Source organism: Geospiza fortis, unplaced genomic scaffold (genome assembly GCF_000277835.1).
Source record: "Geospiza fortis unplaced genomic scaffold, GeoFor_1.0 scaffold11, whole genome shotgun sequence".
Lineage (NCBI taxonomy): Eukaryota > Metazoa > Chordata > Aves > Passeriformes > Thraupidae > Geospiza > Geospiza fortis.
Genome location: NW_005054304.1, coordinates 1,259,536 through 1,285,714, shown reverse-complemented (window position 1 = coordinate 1,285,714; position 26,179 = coordinate 1,259,536). Strand labels below are relative to the sequence as shown.

The 26,179-nt window shown below is 39.0% G+C and overlaps 1 protein-coding gene across 6 annotated transcripts in view; it reads right to left on the bottom strand.

The window, feature by feature from the left end:
- WDFY3 (WD repeat and FYVE domain containing 3) overlaps positions 1–26,179 on the bottom strand; it is a 120,765-nt gene that overhangs the window by 77,486 nt on the left and 17,100 nt on the right. For all 6 annotated transcript variants that reach the window (XM_031066449.1, XM_031066452.1, XM_031066450.1 and 3 more), the window contains exons 2-8: positions 25,019–25,229; positions 17,661–17,784; positions 9,895–10,004; positions 8,701–8,862; positions 7,419–7,611; positions 4,856–5,042; positions 2,020–2,186 (exon numbers count right to left, since the gene is read on the bottom strand). In XM_031066449.1, coding sequence (XP_030922309.1) covers positions 2,020–2,186; positions 4,856–5,042; positions 7,419–7,611; positions 8,701–8,862; positions 9,895–10,004; positions 17,661–17,784; positions 25,019–25,198 — 1,123 coding nt within the window. In that variant the 5' untranslated portion in view covers positions 25,199–25,229. The remainder of the gene's footprint in view (positions 1–2,019; positions 2,187–4,855; positions 5,043–7,418; positions 7,612–8,700; positions 8,863–9,894; positions 10,005–17,660; positions 17,785–25,018; positions 25,230–26,179) is intronic.

Sequence of the window (26,179 nt, the reverse complement as noted above, 5' to 3'; positions counted from 1 at the left end):
AGCATAAAGTAGCTATAATATTAGCACACAAATATCTCACAGCTTTAAAGCTCAGTCACATTTCTTCTTTTAAGCACCTTCAAGTTGACTGATATCTCATTCACTTAGCTAAAGAATGTATCATTTATGAGTGTGCCCCAAAATTTTCTATGGGCAGATATTACTCTTATTCTATTCAAAAGATGCCTTAAATTCAACTTTTTAAACTTCTGTAGGAATAGTACAAGACACAGTGGACAGATCCCATGATACAGAAAACAACTAATGGTAAAATATAACTAACAAAATACACAATCAAGGGTGAGAACTTTAAAGACAATCTAAACAAAGCATTTAGGATGTTTTAACAATAAAATCTTTTTTTTCTCCAATAAAGGTATATGCAAACTTTTAACCTGATTTGAAAACTCTTTCATAAACAAAAAATTCTTATTTATTATGTCTTCTCTACAGCACACTACTCTCTTCATTTTTGTAAATTAAGTTGTCCAACTGAACAGTAAATTCAATTATCTTCATGCCTAGCCTCCCCACCTTCCCATTTCAGTATTTCTGCAGAAAGCAAGAGAAAACTCCCTAGTAAAAGAACATTGGAACAATTTCACATCTGGAAGAACACTAGTTACATTATAACACAGTTGTTCCTAAAAGGACTTCTTTACATGCTTTCTTTACTATGAAAATGTTCAAATGAGGGGATTTAGAGCTTCTTAAATGTGACAGGAACATAATAGTGTCAGATACAACTATTAATATTCTAACTTAGTATCAACAGTTGTTCCAGGCAATCAAGTAGATTAATAAATTATTTTTGACTATTAGGAGGACCCCTGAAGAAACCAAATTCTAACCAGCTTTTCAGAATTCAAGATCTAAAATGATTTAAGTGGAAATAATTGAGAAATTAGTAAATTGAGAAAACACTGTCTTCGTAAAAAGACAATTATCCAACATTATGAAAAGTAGGTAAAAGGAACAGAGATATCCTGCCAAATACCACAAAGTTAAAGAACTCTTTTGCAGACTGCAACAGACCACGGTTCTCTCATAATATTGTATCAGAAAAGCTGATTAACCTAAAAAAAAATTATTATAAAAACATGGAGAAATTAAACTGAGTGTTCATCTTCTTTCTCTCTTTAGTGCAAAAGGAAAACAATTCCTAAGAACAATTAACTCTCTCCATACCAGAGAAAGGATGGAGTCACTGTCCAAGGAACCTAGGATGTATATTCATTAGTCTATAAATCTGTAAATGCAATCCTAGAATAAACTTTTCTTGTGCAGTGGTGTATCTCCTAAAAGTTCAAAATAGCTCCACAGTCACTATTAAATTCCAAATTCCTTAGTTACATACAAGACTAACCTGAATTTTAAGTTTATGCACAGGATATGAAACATAAGTTTATTTTTATACAACCCTTTCTCCCCCAAGACTTCCTCAACCTTATCTCCAAATTGTAATTGACTGGTTTCAAACACATCACAGATTTTATCACTCTGATCGCAGTGGTGATGAAATAACAGATTTCAGCTCACAAGTTACATTTGCCTGAGCTGACAAAAGCTAACAGAAAGCAAAGTGGAAAAGGGGAAGGATTTAAAATCCAAAAAAAAACCAGCAAACAACAAACAAACAAACAAACGAAACCAACAAAAGAAACCAACAAAAAAAATAGCAAGCCAGCACATCAGCCTTTCATATCAATTTAGTAAGAGAGCAGCTTAAAACACTATAAATCAAATCAGTGCATCTCTCCAAATCTCCACATAGAAAACTGTCAGCTCTGCAGGTTCTGCAGTGAAGAGGCTGGACCTGTCCTCAAAGCTTTCTTCTTTGGGTACCAACCCCAAAATAAAATATTTGAGACCAAAATAACTGAGTATTTCATACAGAATCTTAGGTAAAGAACTTACGCTTAGTTGCAAAGGGTTTGTTCAATACACAGCTGGCTCTGTAACTTGTCACTTGCACTTAGAACAAAAAAGTAAACAGAGAGAGCAAGAAAGCAGACTCACCTTTGCCTGCAGGCTGTGGGACTGCAAACCCAGGTAGCAGGAAAGGTACTCCAGTGGTAACACCAGCTGGTTTTAATTCATTGACACCGTATGTTGTTAAGGAAGTTATCAAATTAACTAAGTCCTTCAAAGCATCCTTAGATTCAGCTTCTTTTGCCTGTTCTAACCTAAAGAAAATACAACAGGATCAAGTTAGCAGCACTAGTTTATCTGAACTCAAATCACTTCAGTAAGCTCTGTTTTCTTCTATCAGTTTAGAGACTAATTTTACTGCCTGATTCCTGCAGTATTTTCCATGTCCATATGTCATACCATTAGATTATTCAAACATTGGACTTAAAAGAGCAAACAGTTATTTGGCATAGGAATTTACCTCATAAATCTCTCCCTGAACTCAACAGTCAGCAGAGAGACATGAAAAATTACATTAAGAATCCTCTCACAGACATGATGATACTGTATAGGAAAGTACATGGATAGCCTGTAATTAAATAGATCTGTATTTAACTTGCTAGACTACATCTGCCACTTTGAGAGTGAATATTTTGTGCTAATGAAAGGGTTTCTTGGTAAAGGCCTAGCACTCACAAGCATGGGATGAAGCACACTCACTAGAACTACAAACTCTTACCACCTTTGAACACAAGAGAACAGAAATGCTAACATCCCATTCCAACCATTTACTGACAGGAACACACCATCAGACCAAACCCTAAAAACTGACTCTGAATCCTAACACCATCCTCATTTTCCTGCTACTTCACCACAAATAAAATCACGTTTAATTATTTACTAACTGTAGATCTCAGGAGTAAGCTGGGGTCCACATTTTTCTATGGACTCAGGCAGTGCAAGCTCTGTTTTACCTCTTGCTGACAAATGATTGTGGGAGCCCTTTACAAGCAGCTTATTCTGCATCCTCCATCTTCTTCTCAGTCAGATGTGGCTGAGGAAGGAACCTCCTACAAACAAAAACCTCCTGCAAACAGTCACTACAGAAACATGGAGCTCACTTAGTATCATTCTACTAATCCTCCACATGCCCTGCCCTTTCACATCATCCAGATGAAATTACCAAAGTGCTCCTCTGCCCTCATAGATCATCTGCAATTTCTTACTGAGCCACCTTCTTCACACATCCTTCTGCTTTTCCAGCTCCAAAGCCTTTCTTCTTTGCAGCTTGAGACCCAGTGTCCAGATTTCATACCCTCACATGACAGTTTTCACCATAAAAGTGCCCCAGAGTGAACAAGTCTCTGTGGGCAGGTTTGAGCCAAAACAGGGAGAATACGTCACTGGGGTCCATCACTGACCAATGCACGGGCTTATTCAAGATCATTGTTTTTTGAAAGGAACTATGTTCTTCTAGAAAACCTCCTCAGGAAGAAATGAGGATAACACATTCCTAACCTTTACTGATGTCACCTGATGATCCCAGGTGTCCTCCTTTTTCAATGAGACATTCAAACCCCTAGGCGTCCTATACATTTGGCAGGGATCCCCCATTCTTCAATCTAAGGATATGCAAGCTTAGGGGAGAATTTGTTTAAAATACTCGATCTACAGAGAATCATTTTAGTACCTCAACATGTAACATGACAGTATGTTCGCCTCATATTTCCCCTAAACTCTGGCTGACAGTTTCTGGAAAACAACTGCATTTGAATTACACTACTTTGAATTAATGCATTAGTGAATATAACATACTCCAAAACTCCACTTATAGAACAAGAAAAATAACAATTCCTTAACAGGTGCTTTAGCTTTTGTGGCACCAAAGGTAACTTATGAGTAATTTTAAGTGTGATTAAAAATGTCAAATGCCATGTCTTTGTCTGGTATCCATTTAAAACAAACAAAAATCCCCCTCAAAAGTATACAATGTGGTGGAAAAATTAGTTCAAATATTTGTGTGCCAAACCTCAGCATACTAACACCAAAAATAGGGAGATAACAACATTACCATTTCTCAGTAATAATGTTTTAAGCATCTTTGACCCAAATATACTTTGCAAGGTGTACACTTATAGTTACCCAGTATGTACCTTGGATTTGTAAAATATATATATATTTTACAATAGCAACAGCTAAGCATTCTTCTTCAGAACTTCATATTCAAACAGAACAACATAGACTGCCCACAGATTTTACACAAATAAAGCAATAGACACTCTTTTCTCAGTCAGAAAATTAAAGAAGTTTCTTTCATGGAAAGAAAAAAGAGATCATGGATAAATCATATACCAAGGGTTTTTTGGGCAGGCATTTTCATTACCATATTTTTTAATGCATTAGCAGCTTAGAAGTACTTTTACTTAGGAAAAAAACCTATTCCCCCATAGGATTCACCACATTTACATATGGGAGTTTTTATTATGATAGCATGATAAGAGAATAATTATAGAATTATTTAGGTTGGAAAAGACCTTCAAGATCGAGTCCAGCTGTTAACCCAACACAGCCAAGCCCACCACTAAACCACTCCCTTAGGCAAAACAAAAACTCCAACCACTCAAAAATCACTAGTTGCAGCCAAAATTTTGTGTTTTGGACTCTCTCCAAATATTTAGTACCAGTTTTTTTTAAGCAACTGCTATCTTTCCAAAGCAAGAAACACTTAGTAATAAACCAGTACTAAAGAACAAGAAGTTCAACAATGTAGTTTAATAAATGGAGAGAAACACAGAATTCAATGTTTTGGCCCTAATATCTTCATTCCATAATGATCTATAATCACTTATTTGTTTAAACCTATTCATCTACTCTTTATTAAGAAAACTTTTTTTTGAAAAATTCTCAGTGATCGGTCTGCATTTCTTCAAGCATTTTTGCCTACCTGAGGAGAAGGTCACAGAGGAAGTTGTATCCTTGCCATATCCTAAAATCATCCAACAACGTTTGGGATACATCACTGGAGTCTTTGAGAAAACAAGAAAGTCCAGCAAACATCTCAACTATTTCTAGGGGAGAAAGGTCATCAGACTGCTGCATGTTCTGGACACATGTGGACAAACATTCCTTTTCTGAAAAGAATTGCAGAGAAGTTTAGGATTTTACTGACATTAATGACAGCAAGAGGCATAACCAACACAAAACACAGCAATGAAGTAACTTATTCAAGCATCTCTTGTTGCAGAACACTTAATACTACTTGAGGATGAGAAGTGTTCTCAAATGGCTTTGGATCAGAACCCTAACCTCTTTTTGCCAACCTCTTCCTCCCTTTTACAACCCTTACTCTTGTAAGGAGGAAACTGTGTAGATAAATACTAATTTTTACTTTAAAAGTCTGACCAGATAACTCAACAAAATAAAAAGACAAATATGGCAACTGTAAGTCATTCTAAACCATATTTTTTCTTTTAAAACACAAAGTTATACAAAGCACTAACTTGAAGTGTTATTAAATCCATAGATATAAACCTTTACAACATGTCATCTTATTCCTTCTCTGGTTGGCATTTCACTGGCTGGCATCAAAAAGACATAGTTGCCTTGCCCTGCATAATTCTCATATTCCATCAGTTCAGTCGGTCAGTAACAAAGTTTCCTCAAATCTACAGTGAGATTTTAAGTTGCACTCTGTTTTGAAGACGCTCCCTTTAATTATTTGCTATTTTAACTTTGCAGCATGCACAACACAAGCACAAATCTTTCTAGCTAGACTGATGACAAAATTTTCCAGAGGTTAAATCAGTGCATGAGAGCGTGAAAGGATGCTCCTTTGCATATGATGAAATAACAAATTTTTCCTGAATATAAGTTGTCTTGTGACAGATGTTATCTCTTAAGTCAGGTTCACTTTTTTAATCAAAAAGAAAGAGGTAATGCTGACTGGCTTTCTTTCTAAAATTCCATTTCACTTTTTAAAGAACCTACAGTATCTTTTCACATGCCAGCTTCCCTCCTCTATGGATCAAGCCCATAGAGAAGCAATAATGGTAGCAACTGTAACACACCAAATGACAGTTGAAACTCCAGTTATTTTCTTCGTTGCACTTAACAACAGCTTCACACATGTACATACACCTTCTACACTCATCAAAAGCCCACCAGAAGTCTATCACCTTTTAAGTCCTAAAAACACTCAACTGGTGACTATGCTGTGCTTTGAGTGATACTGTACATTCACATCTTTTTGACTGGAATTGGAAACACACTGCTAGCAAAAGTAAAAAACAGACTGAAATTTTCTCTGAAATATGTGAGAGCAGGGTGATGTATTCAATAAACCAGCAATATAGAGCCTTGTAGCTACTTGCTTCTCAGGGTGTGAGCAACCCAAAACTGTGGGTTTCTTCTTTTCCAGTAGGTGTACACTGCTAAAACGTGTAAGGATGTTAGTTCATTCCAACAGTCAGTCCAATTAAAAACTACAAATGCTTCCTATGTTGCCCCTCAGTCTAAAGGCCTTAAATATAATATTAGAAACATATTTTATCAGATTTCTTACCTCAAGTCCTGCATACCTAAACACCCATATGGTTTTCAATTTGTGCAAAAAGAATAATTTGTATGCAAAGCTGCTTCGAGGCAGCTAATATCCTCTCCAACACTGGTTTTCATCTGCAAGTTGTTGTCAACCAGCTTGGCACCTCCCTCTTTACCAGCTCCTTGCAAAGATAGATAATGACTAAAGTACTACTTCCATTAGCTACCAAAATCTGTAACCAGCTAATGTCCCTGTACAGTTTCCATGCCAGCAACAGCCAGGATCTACTTGTCTTAAAAATGGACAGGAGACAAACTGGAATGATTCTGGATGCTTCATTCATTTAGTGACTTACAGGATGGATTAAGGCCATGAGATGACTTAACTTGGCCTTCATCATGCACAAAATCTTCAATCTGTAAAGCAAGGTGGGGAAGACGAGGGCCTGGCAGAAGAAATGCAGGCTGACTCAAGTGTCAGCAATCCAGTCAGTGACAGACCAGGGAAAACATAAGGGCTCCAAACCCATCCAGCAGAGTATGGTTCTCAGCCAAGCAAAGAGCCTCCATGGGCCAAGCCCTAACAACATCCTTGGGTCGGGAAAGCTGGGCTGGACCACAGGGGAGGAAGACAGCTGACTGCTAAGAATTAATGCATCTTCACAGCAAATATTTTTCAATACAGGCAGTTACTGAAGTTACCAAAAGCCTTTCCTTTTGGTTATCATGAACACTACACCAAAACATGAGAGGAAACTGTCCTTCCAGATTAAACTCAAAGGTGAATGAGACTGACTCAGCTCTCTCACTACACAATGGCTTAGAAACATTATCTGTATGTAAATAAGCATATGCCCAAACTAAAAGCCTAGAAGCTTCCCTATTATTTTCATGCCTATTTCCCAAATAAGAAAACTATGAAAGAAGAGTAGGAAAAAATCTTAGTAATACTAAAGAAAGACACATACCATGGATGTATTTCACTACATTGACACTAAGGCCATGACGAGATATGGTCATTAGTACTTCTCCTGCACTCTTCCTCCAAGGCAGGTTATAGGGAGGGCACCATGAGGTTATTGCACTGAATAGAAGCTGGAGATCATCCTTCTGAGCCAGTTCTTCCGCCGGGGACACAAAACTGCACAATTTTACTAGGATCTGAAATAGGAAGTCATTAAACAGCTAGCATTAATACCTTTATCACTGAAAATTTTGCCTAGACTTAGTAAAAGGTGAAACATTCTTCCAGTGAGGAAACCCATTAAAAAAGGTAATTTGCCGTTTTCTCTTTGTGTGTTTCTATGCTTTGAACACAGGACAAGGTTATTTGACACATGGTTATTTCAAGTCCCAGTTCAGTTTAAAATGCTTACCAGAAGACTGGAAGCAGAATTTAAATCTCTTAGGCTGACACAGCATATCTGCATGGATACCAGAATATTCCATTCTTGGAGAATCTGCCAGTTGCCTAATTTGCAGGTTTAAATTCTGCACTGAAGGAGAAGCCCTGTGAGGCAAACTGCTGTATTCCTTCCTAATGCAGGAAGGAGGCTATTGATGGGTTGTTGGCAGAGCAGCAACCATAACATCTTGGTCAAATTAAGTTTGTCAGGAACGGCTACAGAAAAACTGCAAACCTACCTGAACAACTGGCACCTGGTCTGAATTTCCTAATTACCAAAACCAAGACAAAATGCAGCTGTGTAAGTGAAGCTACTACATCGCACTCCCTTTTCTGCATGTTTTGAAATGTCTGATTTTTTGCATCTCATGCAGGAAAAACTCAGGCTCCCTCTCAGAAAACTGGAGAGAGGCTGTCTGCAACTGGATGGGGAGGTCTGAAACCTTGCTCATTCCAGTCAGTTCATTTGAGAGCACCACTTTATTATCAATACTAACCTTTTTTACTACATCTATTTCAATCAGTAACAGCCAAAGATAACAAGTACTAGGACCAATTAGATGAAAACATAATAGTAGTCCACATGTTGCTCCTTTTAAATATCTGTGCAGAAAAGCTGCACAGATTTCTGTGCTGGAGGTATTTGTCAATGACAAAAACTAGAGGAGGAGTGGGAATTTAACCTCAACTGTGCTTGCAGGAAAATCCACCTCTCTCTTAGCTATCAGTTTTTTAAGATTCAAGGAAGAGTAAAACCTGGCTTAAGTGAAAAGTTCCTAGACTTTGCTCACATGGAGTATTTACATTCCTCTTGCAAATTCCCTGACCTATTTTACCTTTCTTACCTGTACAAAGACTTTCTGTAGTAGCGCTCGGCGCTCTGCGAGAGGTAGTTCATTCTGTGCTCCTCCAACTACCTCAGGCACGTGTGGAAGGTCAAAAAACAGATACAGACATTTAACAAGTGTGGAAGGCACTGACATTGTAGTCATGCAGTCCACAGTTTTCTGAAGAAGAAGAAAACACAGCAAAAAAATACCAGTTCAGCATATTGTATATTCCAAACATCAATAATAATGCAGTTGATTGAAATGCTGGTTTTTCTTTCTCACACCTTTGGCGAGATGTTGACACAGCAGTACAGATTCACCATCTATTCTTGAGTGCCTATGCAAACAGTAATTTTAAAAATAGGATGATTTATTTACATGACAACAGCACCTCGTAGCCACAGTTTAGAGCAATCAGTGCACAGGACAGAAACAAAACCTGTCAGTCTCTGCCAACAGAAGTTAACAATTACAAGACCTTCAGCCATGCCCTCATCATCTATCAATTCTTTGTAGTAGGAGAAATGGGAGTGAGAGGAGGACATTTCAATTTATACTCTCACTTGGCAAGAAGGTGTAAGGAGCTGCAAGAAGCGAAGTAGCAGAAAATATGAAAGCATCAGTAGGAAGAAAAGACAAATTGGTGTGGAGGCTGGTGACATACTAAAACAGAGATAAGATGATGTGCTGAATTACAAAGGCAGATTAGAGCAGAAATAACAAACCACACAGCTGCCCAGTATCCTGCCAGAGAAAGATCTCTGATGGAGCACAGCACCAGAAGCAGAGGCAGGAATGATTCACTACCACCCCCATTCACCACTGCTCTGGCCTTGCTTTTTGCAACTGCTGTGGCCCTCCTCCAGTGAGGTTCAAGGTCTGAACTATTTAGGTGCTCTATGTGCCATGCATCTCATGGGGCACCAAGCAGCAGTATGCAAGAGAAGCCACTGGGCAACAATAAAAGTTGCATGCATTATTCAAAAGAACATTATAAATTAAAGTCCCAAAACTACTCTTTTTTCAGGCAACTGAAACCACAAGGAGCTAAAGCATAAGTCCTGTGGCAGTACAAAAGAAAGAGGATCTTGACACAGAATAGCAGAATATAGTTACATCTTCTGGTCAGTGTTCATGCAGTTCATTTTATTATTGCTTTTGTCTCTTCCACTCCATAATTTATCTTTAACTTTGCTGTTTCAGACTAACCTGTCCTGATGAAGCTAGTAAATTGATTGTGGTGAGCAGCATCCAACCTCTACTTGCTTCTTCACTTTGATTGACCTCCAGAAACTGGACTATGGCACGACTTGCAGCCTCTGTAAGGGCAGTAAAAAGAAAAAAAACAGTAAAAATTCAGTCTGCTAGTCTGCAGGAGGGAACACATCCTCTCAGCAGCCCCAAGCACTGAGCATAAATTCACCTTTACAGCACTACTTAAAAAAAGGACTAGGCTTAGGCCTATGCCTTCCAGACACACATTCCAGTCTTACACATACACTTGGCTTTGACACTGGCAAGGCTGCAAGAAGTACATTCTTTGGTCATGCATCATCCTTTGACCAGCAGACAGATTTGAGTAACCTGCAGCAACATCTCTTTCAGTAGTTTTGCTTTATCAATATACAATATATTTTTTCCAAAGACATCAAGTCACCATCAATTAGGGGCCTCTGTGGAAATAGTTGAAATTTCGGAAAAAAAAAAGCTGCACTGAAACAACAGTATGGAGGATAATGGGGATTTTAGGGAAGAAGAAGTGCTGAAAGACAAAAGGAATAAAAAAACAGGAAAAAAAGTAACATTAAGAGTATGATCAGCAATTACCACATCCCCATCCGACATTTTTTGAGAATGAAAACAGTAACAGCTTATGGATAATTCTTATGATTGAGAACCACTTCTGGATGCTATTCCCTATCAGTCAGAGCCAAGACAAATACTCAAACTAGTAAACAAGTTATCAGCCTCAATAAATAAATCAAGAGAAAATGCAACCCTATATCACTGCTGCATGAATACACACTTATGTAAGAAGTCTAAAATGCCAGTTGTGATGTCTGCCCATTACCTTTAAGAGATATCTAAAAACATTTTTCCTTAATAACTGTGTATCAATCATCTCCTGTGCTTTTAGTGTCAACAAGGGCAGAAAAGGAAGGTGAATAATATCACATAAAAAAGAAATTACAAAGGAATTACTAATGGAGGAATAAATCTGCAACTGAAGAAAAATTCTATTTTAATATTGGCTTGGTTGCTTCATCTGCTGTTAAGATTCCCCAGCACATACCTGGGAAGTTTATTTGACAGGCAGCACATTTCATATGGCCAAGTACTTATCAAACCTGTAGTATCAAGTACAGTGAGAAGATCACTTTCTGAAGCATCACACTGTAAGCTGTGCAGATTTGGTTCATTTGTTCAACAGCTCCTCTCTCATGTTTTTGTCTGGCAGACTTTTTTCCATAACAAACTTTTGCACAAACCGCTGGCTTTTCCAATTCTGGTGCTAAAGTAAGGAGAGGCCCCTACCACTTCACTCTATGAGACTGAGATAAATTTTGAGATACCAAGGTGAAAAGTAAGGCAATCTATAAAACTCACACAAACAAGGACAAGTAGGAATTTCCCAGCATGCTAACCTGAAACTATCGGTGCAAAGCACTGGTCAGATGGTTGGGTATATGAACAGGCCAACTTAGAAAGCACAACAGCCATGACACAGTTGCATTCTCTACACTAAAGGCATAGGCAAAATGCCAGAATTCCTGACAAAAGCTGGTTTTCCTCAGTTCTGAGAGCCAAGCATGTCTAAAGCATGCACTGCTGCTACAAGTGTCACACTAGCACAGCATAAGGAGTGATTTTGTAGGCCTATTACTTTTCTATCTCACCACAGACAGAGCTGGGCAATCAGTCTCTGCCTGCAAGAGACTGCACACCAAACTGGGTGTGCACAGCCTCCTTTGGGCACAGTCTCCAAAGCCACCTATGGAATAAGGGCTGGTTCAGTCATCTTTGAAAGTGAAACTCAGGGGTTAAGTCCATGCTTTTGAAAAAGTTGTCATGCTGCTGGCATCCTGGCAAAGCAGTTGAACACTATAAATAGCAGTTTCAAAACTGTCACTCTTAATTAAGCACTACCTAAAACACAGACAGCATTTTAAGTGCTGGAACACGTTCTCTTGTCATCTGCTTTGAGCAAATTTGATAGCGCTATCATTTAAGATTAACTTCTATCATCAGCACTAGTCTTAATTTATTCCTTGTACCTTTCCCCTGTTTTTGAAGAGTCCAAGACATCACGTAACATAACATCCTGTATGTGCCCCACTCAGATGTCCTTAGCCCTTCAACTTCTGCTGCAGAAGAAAGCCAGTTCAGGAGTGGGATATGCTAACTAGTAAAAACATCAAAAAGGCAAAGAGAAAATAATATGTAAATATACCTATTGAGAGAGTGGTGCAAGCATGTACATGTGAGTATGACCATGATTATGTGGCTACATGGTTAATACACAGGAGTCAGATTTTCCAGCATGGATTAAGTATACATGGGATAGAGGCTTGGTAGAATCAAACAACAAAATTTTTTTTCATGTGTAAGAAGTGCACTGCATCCTGGACGTCAGAAAACCAAAAGGTAGCAAGCAGTGGAATTAGAGCCATTCAGATGGGTAGCAAAAATCATGCTACAAGCACTGCAAGCAATGTTGTTGCCTATAGCAATAGCAATAAGGGCAAATTTAGTACAAGAAGCTTTTAGTTAGACAATTGAGAACCATAAACAGCATATAATAGCATAATCAGACTTCTGTAAAGCTTATTCTGGAGGGGAATATTAGTGAAAAAAAAAACCTGTTCATCTGCCAAGGGTGAGAGGGGAGGGGCAGTCAAAGGTATGGATGGGTGTGTCAGGAGGTGGTGAAGGTGAAGCTGAAGTCAGGGATCCCTTCTCTAATGGAGCCTCCTAGAAGTCTCTGCTGCTTCTTTTGGGAAATGCCTGAAGACACAGTCAGGTATCTAAAGTTACAGAATACAAATCATTCCAACTACCCAGATAGTAAGAGAGAAGTATCAACCCAAATAAAAACATGATGGCACAAAGTCTGCCTTCCATCATCAGGAGCAGAGTTGGGCTGTCATCACACGTGGCAGATATGAAGTGGCTGATGCCTTTGCAGCGTGCAGGAATGGAGGGCTGCTCATCCAAAGATAAAACAACCCAACTGTGCCAGCTTTTAGCCTAACGCAGATGATAAAAGAACACTTTCTAGGATCTCTTGGAAAGGTGCTATATTTTACTACACTTGCCTTGCATAAGGTGTGGTAGAAAGCACCAAAAGCAAACAAAGATTGACCAAAACTAATAAGATATAGGAGTTGTTGATCAGAACTGGCTTTTAATGAATAGTAGCTGACAGGACACTTCTTTTTCCCAATTTCAATAAACACAAACCAGAATCACCTTGTAAAGCAAAGTCCCCCACAGAACAGGAAGAAGACATATATGCAATGAAAAGATGTGCAATCCCAGCATGCAAAATAATTTCCAACAGTCTATTCTCAGCAGAAGAAAAGTTAACATAGCTAAAAAAGTCTGAAAGCAGCCCCTAAGTGCACTTCTTTTATTGATAAAGATCCTCCCTATCAGGAAAACTTCAGACTTCATTAAAGAGCCTGAAAGGCACCTTAGTAGCAGAAGATCCCTTCAATTATCATCTGTAATTCACCCAAATGCAAGATGCACTTAAACAAATTATACTAACTTATGTGGATTGAGGATAAACATAAAATTAGTTCTGCTGATGTGACAGAGATTAACTAAAAAAACCAAACCAAACCCCAAAAAACCCATTAGAGTTTGCAGATAAATGAATCTTTAAGAAGAATAAAGGTAGGCATTCTCAGAGGCCAAATATCAACCACTGATGTGGTTTTTTGCAATGATGATGAATGTTTATCAACTTGATCTCCCAAAATGGTTTGATCAAGAGATAGTCTTTCAGCTGATCTGCTAGAAAAATGCCTGAGAAGGTTAAAAGGATTTTCAGTGGTGAAACAGTTTGAGCAAATCTGTGAAATTAAGAGGAAAAGAAAGAAACTGGGGGTAGAACCCCTCCCCCCACAAAAAACACAAACTAAAAAAAAAAACTCCCAAAAAAACCAACCCAAAACCAAACAAACCGAGAAAAAAACTCCCTAAAAACTAAAAAGAAGGGGGGCAAAAAAAAATTCAAACCGAAAACAAACCATCTCGCCCCTCCTTCCCCCCCAAAAATAACCCTTGTAAAAAAGACAAAATCACTCAACATTCAGACAGTATCAACAACAACTGAAAGTGCTGGAGGTAGGAAGGATTAGCTGAACAGCCTAGCAGTACAGTAAAAATAAATTTAGCATTCAATAGTATGCTAATAAAATACCATAACAAACATCAACAAAAAATGTTGTAAATATGAAATTAAAAACTGACTGAAATTAATAGTGACACAGCTTAACTGAACTTAGAAGGTGCACAAAGCAGAGATGTACACTAGCTATCCAAATAAAATCACCAAAAAACCAAACAAACTTTTGAAACTGTCTTTGAAAGGAGACTAAAAGGTTCCAGACCTGTGATGTACCACTTTGCCTTCTCACTGTTCAGTTTTCTACCCTTCTTCAGTTTCGCTTGTCCTTGTAACCACTTATTCATATTCTGTCTACAGTATGGCTTTCCAGGTAGCAGGACTGCCCATCACTTAGGGAATCATTCTGAATCTCCCTGGGATAAATGTTAATGCATTAAATAATAGGCTCTGACTGGATGTCATTTGGTGTGCTTGAGATGCAGACAATGGAGAGGACTGAGTTAGAAACCCATTTTAGTAAAAATGGAATAATCACTACCACAAATAATAACCAATAACCACCAAATCACAGGTCTGCACACCCTCAACTGATGAAGTATGAGAAGCTGTTTAGAGTGAAAGAGAGGTGTTGGTTAGAGCCTGGTGCTAATAACACCAGGTTATGGGTACAAGTTGTGGGTACGGTTCACATAGGGGCCACTGACCTAAGAATTGGACTCCATGATCCTTGTGGCTCCCTTTCAACTCAGAATATTCTCCAATTCCTTCTCCAGCAACTTTAAAGACATGCTGTTGGAATATCTGCAAAATCACACAACCACCAACTTCATCCAGAGTAAAACACGTTAAATGAAAGCGTGCTTCCTCTCCAGCCAAAGTAGCCATTATTAACCACACTGGTTCTACCAAGTTTCAGCTGAGCCTGTCCCTTCTTTCAGAAGTGTTTTTCAGCTCTAAGCCAGATGCACTTGCTCCCAAAAGAAAAGCTCATCTCAGAACTGAGATTAAATTAGAAATAGATGTTTGAACATATATTTTAGATAGTACTACCACAACTTTTTGATCAATTCAAACACAAAATTGGACTTATTTGTGATAAATGTGGCAGCTAAAAATCTCAAGCATATAGAGCTATCTCACCCATGACCCCACCATCTTCTAAACAGACTAGACCGTCCACAGCAAGGGAAACTATTCACTAATCCTCATAAACAGTTACTGCTGTTACCAGAAAATCATCCCTGTTGTACAGCAAAGACTGAAACCTGCAAGATGATTTAACTCAGATGTAACTGCTTAATTTTTCTTACTATCCCTACCAGAGAAATAAAGCAGTTGAAATGTAGCTGAACACACAGCTACAATGGCAACGTTCAGAGACCACTTAAGACAGGGTGCTGGCACAGTTACTACTGAATCACAAAACACTATTCTGAGAAAACTACTACAGTCTGCCAAGAATAACTGAGATATGCCTCCACCATGGCAGGCATTACTCACATAGCTATTAGCATAAATATTCAAAGGCCTGATGAAAATAATTGCCCTGTGTTCCATTATCAGATGGAGTAGGAAAAAAAAAAGAAAAAGCAAAGAAAAAAAAAACAACCAAAGAAACAAAAAAAAACCACAAAAAAAACCAAAACAAGCCACAAAAAAACCCAAAACCCCAAACAACCACAACATACTGACAGGCAAGATTTAACCATACCACATTCCCCCCTGTAAAATACTGCCAACACACTTATAGAAATCAAGTTCTTGCAAAATTTCTTCCCTGTCATGAACTATCACAAGTTGACTTGTATGGAAAGCTTGTCTCTAACACAGGCTCAGCTATTTTGTTGATTTACATGGAGCACTTCACACCATCAGGAATTTGCACTTGTATATTACCAGAGACATTTCCTGCATGTTGTTGCTACTGAAGTTTTTTACTTTTAAAAACATGTTAGGAAATATAATTATCTGTCAGCAACTATTAAGACATGTTATATGTTTGTGTTTGAGACACAAAAAGAATGGAAGTTCTTAAAAAATTATGCAAAAACCCTCACAATCCAGACACAGTATGAGGTCTTTAACATAAAAACATATTCTAAAAAGCCAATAATTTTATTTTCTTTTTAAATCAGCATCACAGGAAGTGTGTATCTACCTCTAATAATTTTAACACAGAAGTCTACAAACTGAGTTTTAACAGCATGTTAATTGGTTATTTCTGGAGAGAAACCAGCAACTCACTGGTCCCACCAAGAGAGCCACAATCTAACTGCTCAACATGGACCCATCAGGCTTTCCTGAGCTCTAAAAAAGGTTTACTGACCAGAGTAACAGGAATCCTGATAAGAGGAAAAACGACTGCTTTCTGTTTTAATAGAAACATTGGTATTCATTACATTAAAGCTTAGAAGAGCACCAAACTGTCCTTTTAGTCATTGTGGTCAAGTTTCCAAGTGGGGTGGAAAACATGAAAAATACCCCAAACCACCACTGTCAACAAAAATCTAACTCTGACTTGTAAGGTTTTAAGAACCGATTAACTCGGAGCAATAAGCAGAGATATGGCTGAAGTAACACAAAAATGGTTACTCCCCACAGAATCCAACTGACTAGCAGGCATAACAGATGTTCCCTGGGAAAAAAGGTCAAGCAAACATCTCCGTTCTGCCAGCACGGCTGTTGGACACTTATTTCCCCCTAATACTCAAAGAAAAGACATTTTGCGCCTGTTTACCCATAGAGAGCAGGTTTGGTCTATGATATCTGTTTAGCCATCTGGAATGTTTCACTGCTTCACTGTTAGTCACTCCACTTAAAATGGAAATATATTGTAACTGGCACAGTTTGTGACTCCTGACTTCCTGTGCAATAATTTTCAGAGCCTTTTCCAGTCCTCATTTACCACCAAATCCAAACTGAGAACACAGCACAGATCTTAAAATTATCTAGTAGGCAAAGACTTGATACTTCTTGGAAGCACTCCTCTTTAGAATAGGAAGTCTAAGAGGAAAGCTAATCAAACTGCCCTCTTGGTGCACTGTCCTCAGTTATGCAACTGCCAATACAACATCAGGTTCTGACACATTCAGGGGTCAACAGAACCAAATCTCACCCTGACATTTAATAATCAGAGGAGTCCACCGACATTTTTCGAGGGCTGGCATTGTTGGTCTGAATGTGGGATTTTCTGTACTTTCACATCTTATTAGCTTCCTGGCCAGCAGCTAATTTAAGATGCATAGTTTTGGAATGTTAACATATCCAAGTGACACAACACACCACCAACAGGCACTTCAGGCAAGATACAGCAGCTGTTCGCATGTATGTTCTTGGCCTCCTTCTCCTAGTAGGTCAAGCAACTCAGTTCACACCTCTCTCTCTCATCTGTTGAAATTCTGTGGAACTCAGCTTTCTCTGTAATCCAGGGAGGAAACCTCTAACCTCTTCCTCCTCTCTCCCTCAGTACAAAGGAACACAAGACAACACATTTTCATTACTAAAACTCAATTTCTGAGCCTGCACATTTGCTGTAAGTGGCAGCTCTTAGTATTCTGACTGATCTGAAAATCACGATGCACAGATGTGGAAAAGGCCACCCTTGTGCCCCATGCAATACCTGTGGACTTATTTGATGCTCTCCGTCGAATTTCAGTCACCATCAATCGTGACACTTGAGTAGTAAACTGCAGGAGGTCAGAAAATTTCTCTGTCATTGTACTTGGAGGAGCATTTCCAAACACCTAAATCAAGAGAAAAATGCATTAAAATAACTCCATTTACAAAGATTACTACCATGTTCTTTTGTGAAGAAGTATTCCCATGGAGATTACAAATTTTTCTTTACATGCTGCAGCATTCATCCCTGCACTATCATCAGTGCATGCTCTAAGATATGTTCAAGGCTGGAATTCAGACCTCATTCAGGGAAGTAAAATCTGATGAATGGAGGGGAAAAGAGAGTTGTCAGTTTTCTTGCAAGATGAAAACCCTGCAGAACACCAAAAGACTGAGATTGCACTTAATGGGGTAAAGAACAGGTACCAGATCAAATTCTCCAACAGGACTTCTGTTTTTAAGATAAACTCCTTTACTATCTACTAAATATAATAACATGTGTAAAGTCTTTTAAAAGGACTAAGAATTAGAACTGCCTTATGTCCTTCATCAATAAACTGACAATACCAGGAAGTCTCCCATGTTGCTGACATCCCAACTTACTCTCCTCTTTTGAGATCCCCCTGAACACAACAGCAGGTTTTTTTTATATATTGTCACTTAATTCTAGTAACTTTTTCTTCATGATTAAGCATTGATTTTGTTATTAAATAATGTATTAGATCACATATAACAGGGAAAAATGTGTTAACTCTGTGGTATTACACTAAGCTGTGGAACACAATCTCAAAATGGATTAGCTAGTTACTGCAGTAATTTACTCTTCATTCAAGACTGCACAAAAAATGGACTCTTTATGCACATTTCCAACATCAAACTTGCACTACAATGGTCACAATAAACCCACGATATTCATTATCAAACAAAGCATGCAATCCCAATTATGGTATCATCACTTGTGTTAGTGCTGAAGAAACAGAATAGCCTGCTCAACACCGGAACAGCTTCTGCTTGTTTAAATTTTTTCCCTTATAGATATTTATGTAACCTTCAGTAGTGTCCCTGTTGAGCATAAAAGATGACAGTATTTTTCTAGCAAAACCTAAGATCAACAGGTTACACTGGCCTCCCAGAAGGAGGATGTGTTCTACAACAGTACAGTTGATTTGGACTCAACAGCTGCTTCACCCCTGTCTCCTTTCTCCGAGTGACCCAGTTATCCTATTACAGCTAAACTGCCGACATACTTGGCTGAGGTCATTCTCAACTCCAGGGACATCCAGTGAAATCCATTATTACAGCCAGCAAGGATGCATGGTAATTGTGGTGCAGCTAACCTTGGAATCCCTCAGTCACTGAAGAAGACTTAAAAGGCAGAAGGAAAGAATAACCTTTGTCAAAGTTTGACTTCTTACCTCCCTTAGTATCAGCTGCTCCAGCACATCACAAAACAGCCAAAAATATTTCTCCTGTCTACTTGCATTGCAAAGTCATGATGAAATGGAGCCAGAAATACAACATTGAAACGGAACACTCAGTTTCCTCAAAATAAAAGTCATTTTCACCAAAGGCGTAAGTATTTCTCACACTGGAAAGATCAACCACCATTATCATTAAAGCAAGCAAATGGGAGACCAGACATTACAGGCAGACAACTGTTTTCTGGACACCAAGAAAAACGCCCCTCATTTGAATTACAGACTACACAACATGCCTAGTACAGACAATCCAAGTTTCCCTAAATATTTCGCAAGACCTCCTTTTTGCAGTTGTCTGCATCAGCTCCCAATTCATCCAAGAGCCCCTAACTTCCACAAAGCTGTAAGAAGGGAAGAGGGCCTTGAGGTTTGCATGCTCACATAACATAAGCAAGATTATCTAGACCAGAATGCACATTAGCATCTTGTCATCACTAATTGTTTAAAGCTCTTTCACCCAGACCAAGTGAAGAGGAAAAACTATTGGCCCTGTTACCTGTCCTGAGCTTGCTCAGATTTGTCAGTAGTTACCAGGAAATGCAGAGAACTCAAAGTTATGGTAAAAGGTTAACTGAGGTCAAGTGGATTTTAATTAGTTGCCCCATAACCAAGTTTGCACTATGTAGAATAAGCATCTCCATTCGATATTTATATACCCTTAGACTAAAAGTGGTAGTAAAAACCAAGAACAGGATGTTACACATTTTAGCAGTAAATCATCTTTTTAATATGGAAAAGCAAGGCTCTTTCAAGGTAATGTAACAATGTACCACTTATTCAAAACCAGCCTCTTCATCATTCTATCCACTTTTCTCACATACTGCACAAGCATTACCACCACGTTGGTAGAGCAGTGCTTCCACAAACTCACTGAACTCTGAAAGGAGCCTTTTGAGTACTCTTCCATGGAGCCAATTTTTTCTTAATTATGCACCAATTTAGCTTTTCATTACTATGTGATTCATCATTTCATAAGCCTCCCTGAATAATGAAGAAAAAGAAGTGGTCTGTAAACCCACTTGTTACCAGAACTAGCAAGAGATGGTTTTATCCACCCAGATTTGAGACATGCTCTATCTATAAACCAAACTTAAGAATGCTTTAGCTCTGCTGAATTTACTGATTAATAATCCTCAAAATAAAAAAAATAAAAAGGAAATGAAGCTGCAATTCCCACAAAACTAGAGATACCTTTGATGAAAGGAAAAAACTCAACCCCATGGCTAAGCAAGAAAGTCTCAAGAGCTTCTGGATACCCTGGTTATTTAACTGGCTGCCAGCTGCTGGCCACTTGGATGCCTCTGGGAAGCAGAGTTACCGTCTTCACTCTAGATCTCTGCACTCAGCAAAAATAATGCTTCTCCCAGGACTCCTTACTGCATTTTGTGCGCGCACACACACACAGACTGCAGTCAAACACATGCAGCTCCCACTTCCAGCAGCTCACCACTCTGGTATAGGAGACATTCTGGACTACACATAAAGTCATGGCACAGAAGTTTTGATGTGAGCTTCACAATTTGTTTGAGTTTCTCCTCCTAACAAAAACATCCCAATCTTGTAACAGAAAATGCTTTTATAATACACCATCATAATCTTTGCTTAAGGCAGTAACAGGAAAAGTACTCTATCACACTTCAAAATCTTTGACAGAATAAAGATAACCATGGAAAGTAACTGATGGATGGATTCAGAGTCTGAATTTGAACAAAGCTATTAATTGATCACTTAAACTTCTGCAGCTAAGATTAAGTTTGAGAAACACGAAAAATTTTAGAAAGGAACTTCTAATAATGTTTTAGTGTTTCCTGACAGCAAAAGTGTCCCTTCTCAGAGAAAAGCTGTGTCAGAATTTTAGAGTGAACCAAGATTTACCATATCTGCCACTGAAAATCTCTTCCAAGACTCTTTAGAAAATGAGATATTTTTCTTGTACTATTTTTTATTCCAATCACAATCTGTCTTGCTGTTACCTGCAGCATTACTAAGCTAGCAGGATTGTTCCAAAACAACCTGTACCATCAAGAGTTGACACTCCAGAAGACATAAAACTAGATAAGCTGAGGAAGCCACAGCAGACTCTGTATGTGAACATCAAAAGAAGAAGGTGGCATTATCCAAGAATCTAAAGATTCTGCAAAATCTGTGAACTGCAAAAGTAGAAATAGATGACATCACAACTGCTCAGCCTCTTGAATACAGGAAAAGAAGAATGCTTTTACATAAAATGCAAGGGAAAAAATCCCCCTGTAACAGACACAGGATGAGATCTGACTGATCAGGAAAAACCAGTTTTGTTTGGGTTACACTATCCCAGTTCATCAATGACTGGTAATAGTTATCAAGGTCTGCAAGAAAGGAAGGGAAAGAGCAGAAACAACACCTGCTTTCCTCAATATGCCAAGCTATGATCCAGATTTTAGAGACTGAAAACTAAAGTGACAACATCTGGCAAGAGCCTGTATTTGTGGCACAAAGGACAGCTCCAAAAAGCTCACAAGCTCAAAGAAGGTAAAGCTTGAGGACAGCAATGTTAAAACTAAACAAGGAAACCGAAGGGAGGAAAAATGAGGAAAAAGGAAGAAAACAGCCAGAAGTAGGACTGAAAAACAAAACATCTGACAAACATGTAAGAATGTGCCTTCAGCACCAAGTTCACTTCAGTAAAGGGTACAAAAGAGTCTCTAGGACTCAGAGAAAAGAGCCCATAAACAAAATTAGATAGATTCTGCAAAAGAACAGAGACATGGGGAACCTGGGGAAGGAAAAGCTACTACAAAAAAGGGGAAAACTGAAGAAAAGAGTAGCCAAGACGCCTTCATACAAATAGAAATCACAGAAACCAACAATCAGTTCAAGAATATAAATGGTACATAAGATTACTTTGACAAGAGCTGATTTTCACAAAGAAAAAAAGAACACTTAGGGCTACTGATTTGGTTTTCAGAATGCTTCAGCACATGAGCTGAATGAAGGATGGATAGAACATATGGTGCAAAGACATGAAGTAACTTCAACTGGGTTTCAGTAGAGTGCAGAGGAGGAGCTGAGAATTAGGACAATGCCAGCAAGTGGTGTAAAGGGAGGGGGAGATGTGTATTAAGAAAGAAAACAAAAAAGAAAATGCAGAAACAATAGAGAAATTAAAACTTGGATTTTTTTTCACCTCAGAAGTCTAATCAAAATCTTTCCTTAGACTGCTATACATGCATTGATATACTAATTTTACTTAAACCCAGTAAAATCACCTCTGCAATTTCTATAGATATAATGCTTCTGCCAGTAGTTACCACAAAGGCTAAGAAAAAATTCTTCTCCACCTGCACATCAGAATTAAGTGCTGAAGAAGCTGAAGTGGAGGCATCTTATTTTCCAGAAGAATAAGCCTCATGTAACCACCAGAGGGAGATTTCTAAGCATACCTGCATCAAAATAACCTTCACAGGCTCAAGGCAAGATTAAGACTCTACTGTGCTAATTTGTAAAAATAAATCAAGAAAGTCCATAACTAAAAGGCATATAATCTAAGAAGATAAATTAAAGAGGAGGCATATGAAATGAGCTTACTTCTCCCAAACTCACACAACAGGTTACCAGTAGAAATAAGACCTAGGGCAACAGAATGGCATTCAAGTGATCCATCCACTAAAGCACACTACCTAGTAGACTGAAAATCCTAGTAACACTGTGTCTTGACTAGGATTAATTTTTCTACACAGCATTGTTCTAGTCTAACCTCAACTGGCAGCTAAGCAGCACACTGGCCCATTGCTCTCAGGTGGAATAGGGCAGAGAAACAGCAAGGTAAAAGGCAGAAAACTCATGAGTTGAGACAAATACAGTTTAACAGGGAAAGCAAAAGCCATGCGAGCAAGCAAAGCAAAACAAGGAATTCATTCACTGCTTTCCATGGGCAAGTTTGCCCAGCCTTCTCCAGTGTGGGAACTCTGCACATCACTCCGGATGTGAGGAGTCCCCCGAGACCACGTCGAGAGCCGAAACCCCGTCAGGGGGTTCGGAGATCTTGGCATGATGCCCAGAACACTTAGTGGCTAGATTTCGATCCTGCAAGTGAATTGCCAGTTTGGTATGAGGGCTGGAAAGTGTCACAAGTTTAAAGAGTGTTTTTATAAAGTGTACACAGGGTGGAAATATAAGTTTTAAAAATTTCTGTATAAAGGTAATGGGGACAAGATAGAGAAGACAAAGCGTGTCTCATCCTTCTTCCTTCTTCTTCTTGTTCTCCATCTTCTGCTGTAGTGTTAGCACTCAGAGATTAGTTTGGAGAAGGAGTGCACTGTCCAACATAGGTGATAAGTATTGAGAAGTAAAAGTAAATATGATATACGTAATTTGTAGTATAAGAGACGGAGCAGCCTTGGGAGTAGTCGGAGAGTGTCGTAGCTGCCTTGCTGGTCAGACCTCTGTCTGCCAGGAAGAAAATTTTGTAGATAAGACTTAATAAACAACCTGAAGACCGAACAGCAAAGAGTCCAGTCTCATTCTTCAGAGCCTGGGGTCGCTCCCTAGACCACCCAACTCACCTCGGGGGCAGAGAACAAGCAGCCGACCCCGAGACTCCAGGACAGCACAGCCCCATCATAAGTAACAGTGACTTGGAAAGACAAATCACTTGAACATCCCCTCCACATCCCTCTCCTTCTTGCCCCTGTTTTATGCTGAGCCTGACATCGTATGTGGGGGATATCCACTGGGTCAGCTGGGGTCACTGAGTCTCCTCCCAGTTCCATTTGCACTCCCAGCCTCTTCACTGGTGGAGTGGGGTGAGAAGCAGAAAGGCCTTGCCTCTGAGAAAGCACTGCCCAGCAACAACTAAAATATCCCCATACTGCCAGCATTAATTCCAGCACAAATCCAAAACACAGCCCACATGAGCTACTATACAGAAAATTAACTCTATCCCAGCAAAACCAGCACAAGCATGCAAGCAGCTCCATGTCTAACACCTTCATAAGCCATACTTTCAACAAACATCCTTTTAGTTTTTGGATTATTCCAGTTCTCTGAGCTAGCATATACAAGCACAAATCTATCACTCAAGAAGCAAAGAGTAAGAGCACACAGTGGGGAAAAAACCAGAAAGCTAGATGTGTACTGACTGGTCTTTCATGACCCTAAAACTACCATCAAAATTATTATTCACAATAACCTGGTGGGGCAACTGACTGATATAAGACATCAGGAGGATTTAGTTCCTATTAATTCCAGTGACAGTTGCCATAGTTCTGCTTCAAAAGAAAATCTCAGTACCTAAGTAAAAGGGAGTAGTGAAATATGAATGCCACAGTAAAAGTGGCTATTATACATTCCCTACAGATTGCTTGTTCAAAATCTCCCTTGTCCATGAAGGGAGATTCAGACTCAATACATAGAAAATGGCCTATAAGGGTGATAAGAACACATGAGTAATAAAAATTGTTCAGTTCATGTAGCCTAGAAAAACCAAGTTGACAGGACATATTATGATTGCTATCTCTAAATATGCATCAGTACAATAAATGCAAAGAAGGAAGAGGAGCTATTTAGGCTCAAGGACAGTGCTGTCACACAAAAAAGTGAGTATAAACTTGCTTGCGAAGTTTAGGTTGGAAATCAGATGACTGTAATAGCAGTGAGCACTGCAGAAAAGCTGTCAGTCTACATGCATCTGTGGATTGCACTTGAGAAAAAGTGATAAGAAAAGGAAATCTCCAAAGATAAGTTCATCCCCTAACACAAAACTGTGTGAGGATAAGGAGAAAATTGAAAGGATGCCAATGGCAGAAAACCTGTTGTGCTAGAAACAAAAGGTCTTGGGAACGCAAAATATGAGCAAACAATTCAAATAAAGAAAACACTTCTTGCAAATTGCCTGGCTTACCCTGTTGAACACAGGTAACATCATGTAAAGTTTTTCTTCCTGCTCTTTCTGTGTCATGTGCCGTGGAGGATGACAGAGCTCCGTGAAGAGGCGCCGCAGATGCATCAGGCCCAGCGCGTTGTCCTGGGGGCTGCACTCTTCCTGCCGGGGCCGGCCCATGATCCTCTTCACCATATTCATCTTGGCTGACTTCTGGAAGCTCCCTCGTATCCTGATCAGGAAGGAAAAGGAACTTGCTGAATACAGGAGACTGAGGCATTATTCCACCAAAGCCTTCAAATACGTAGCACCCTCCCTCACAGTAAGTACCACACTGGAGTTAAGAGCATTAGCTAATTTTATACACCAGGCATTGATTAGAAGAATTTAAAGCCAACAACTTGAAAGAGCAAAACATCCGATATTCTCCAGCAGAAAGCATGGCTGGCCAGGCTTTGAACACTGCAAAATGCTTTGGTACTTTTTATTGGATGAGTTTTACGATCCTTTGGTGCACATCCCACAGCATTTACAACAGTGTTATCTACATAATGCAAAATATTCTCAAATTAATTCTAGAATAAAAACAGTACTTTAAAACCTAATCACACAAGACCTACCAACTCTCTCAGACATCAGCTTTATCACACAGAGACAAGCATAGATTTTTTCCTGACTTCCCTGTGGCAAAGAGACAAAGCTACCCAGTGGAGCTATTGCTCATCTCGCCCCTCAGCTACTGGCTCTGCAGAATAACACCTCAGTCTTCAAAACAACATGGACCAAGTCTTCCAGCTGTGCGACTGAAGTCTATCAGGCAGGACCTTGTATGAGAGGTGTGAGGGCCAGAACAGATAAATCCCTAAACAGGTGTAACCAATCCCTAAACAGATGTAACCACTGCAGCAAAAAGGACTAATCTCACAACCACAGTCATGTTAGGGAAGGAGTAAGGGGAATACACAGAAAACCGTTTCTGCTCCATAAAGACCACCAACAATGAAATACTCCACAGAATTGCAATGCCTACATCTCACTGCTTAAATGTAGCTGAAAAACCAAAGGTCAGTAACAGCTGTAAAAATTATTCAAGAGTAGAAAATGCCTTGCAGCAAGAAACTTACAGAACTTAATTATTTAAATTGTCAAAAAGAGAGGTCACCATGAAGGGTCAATTAATAA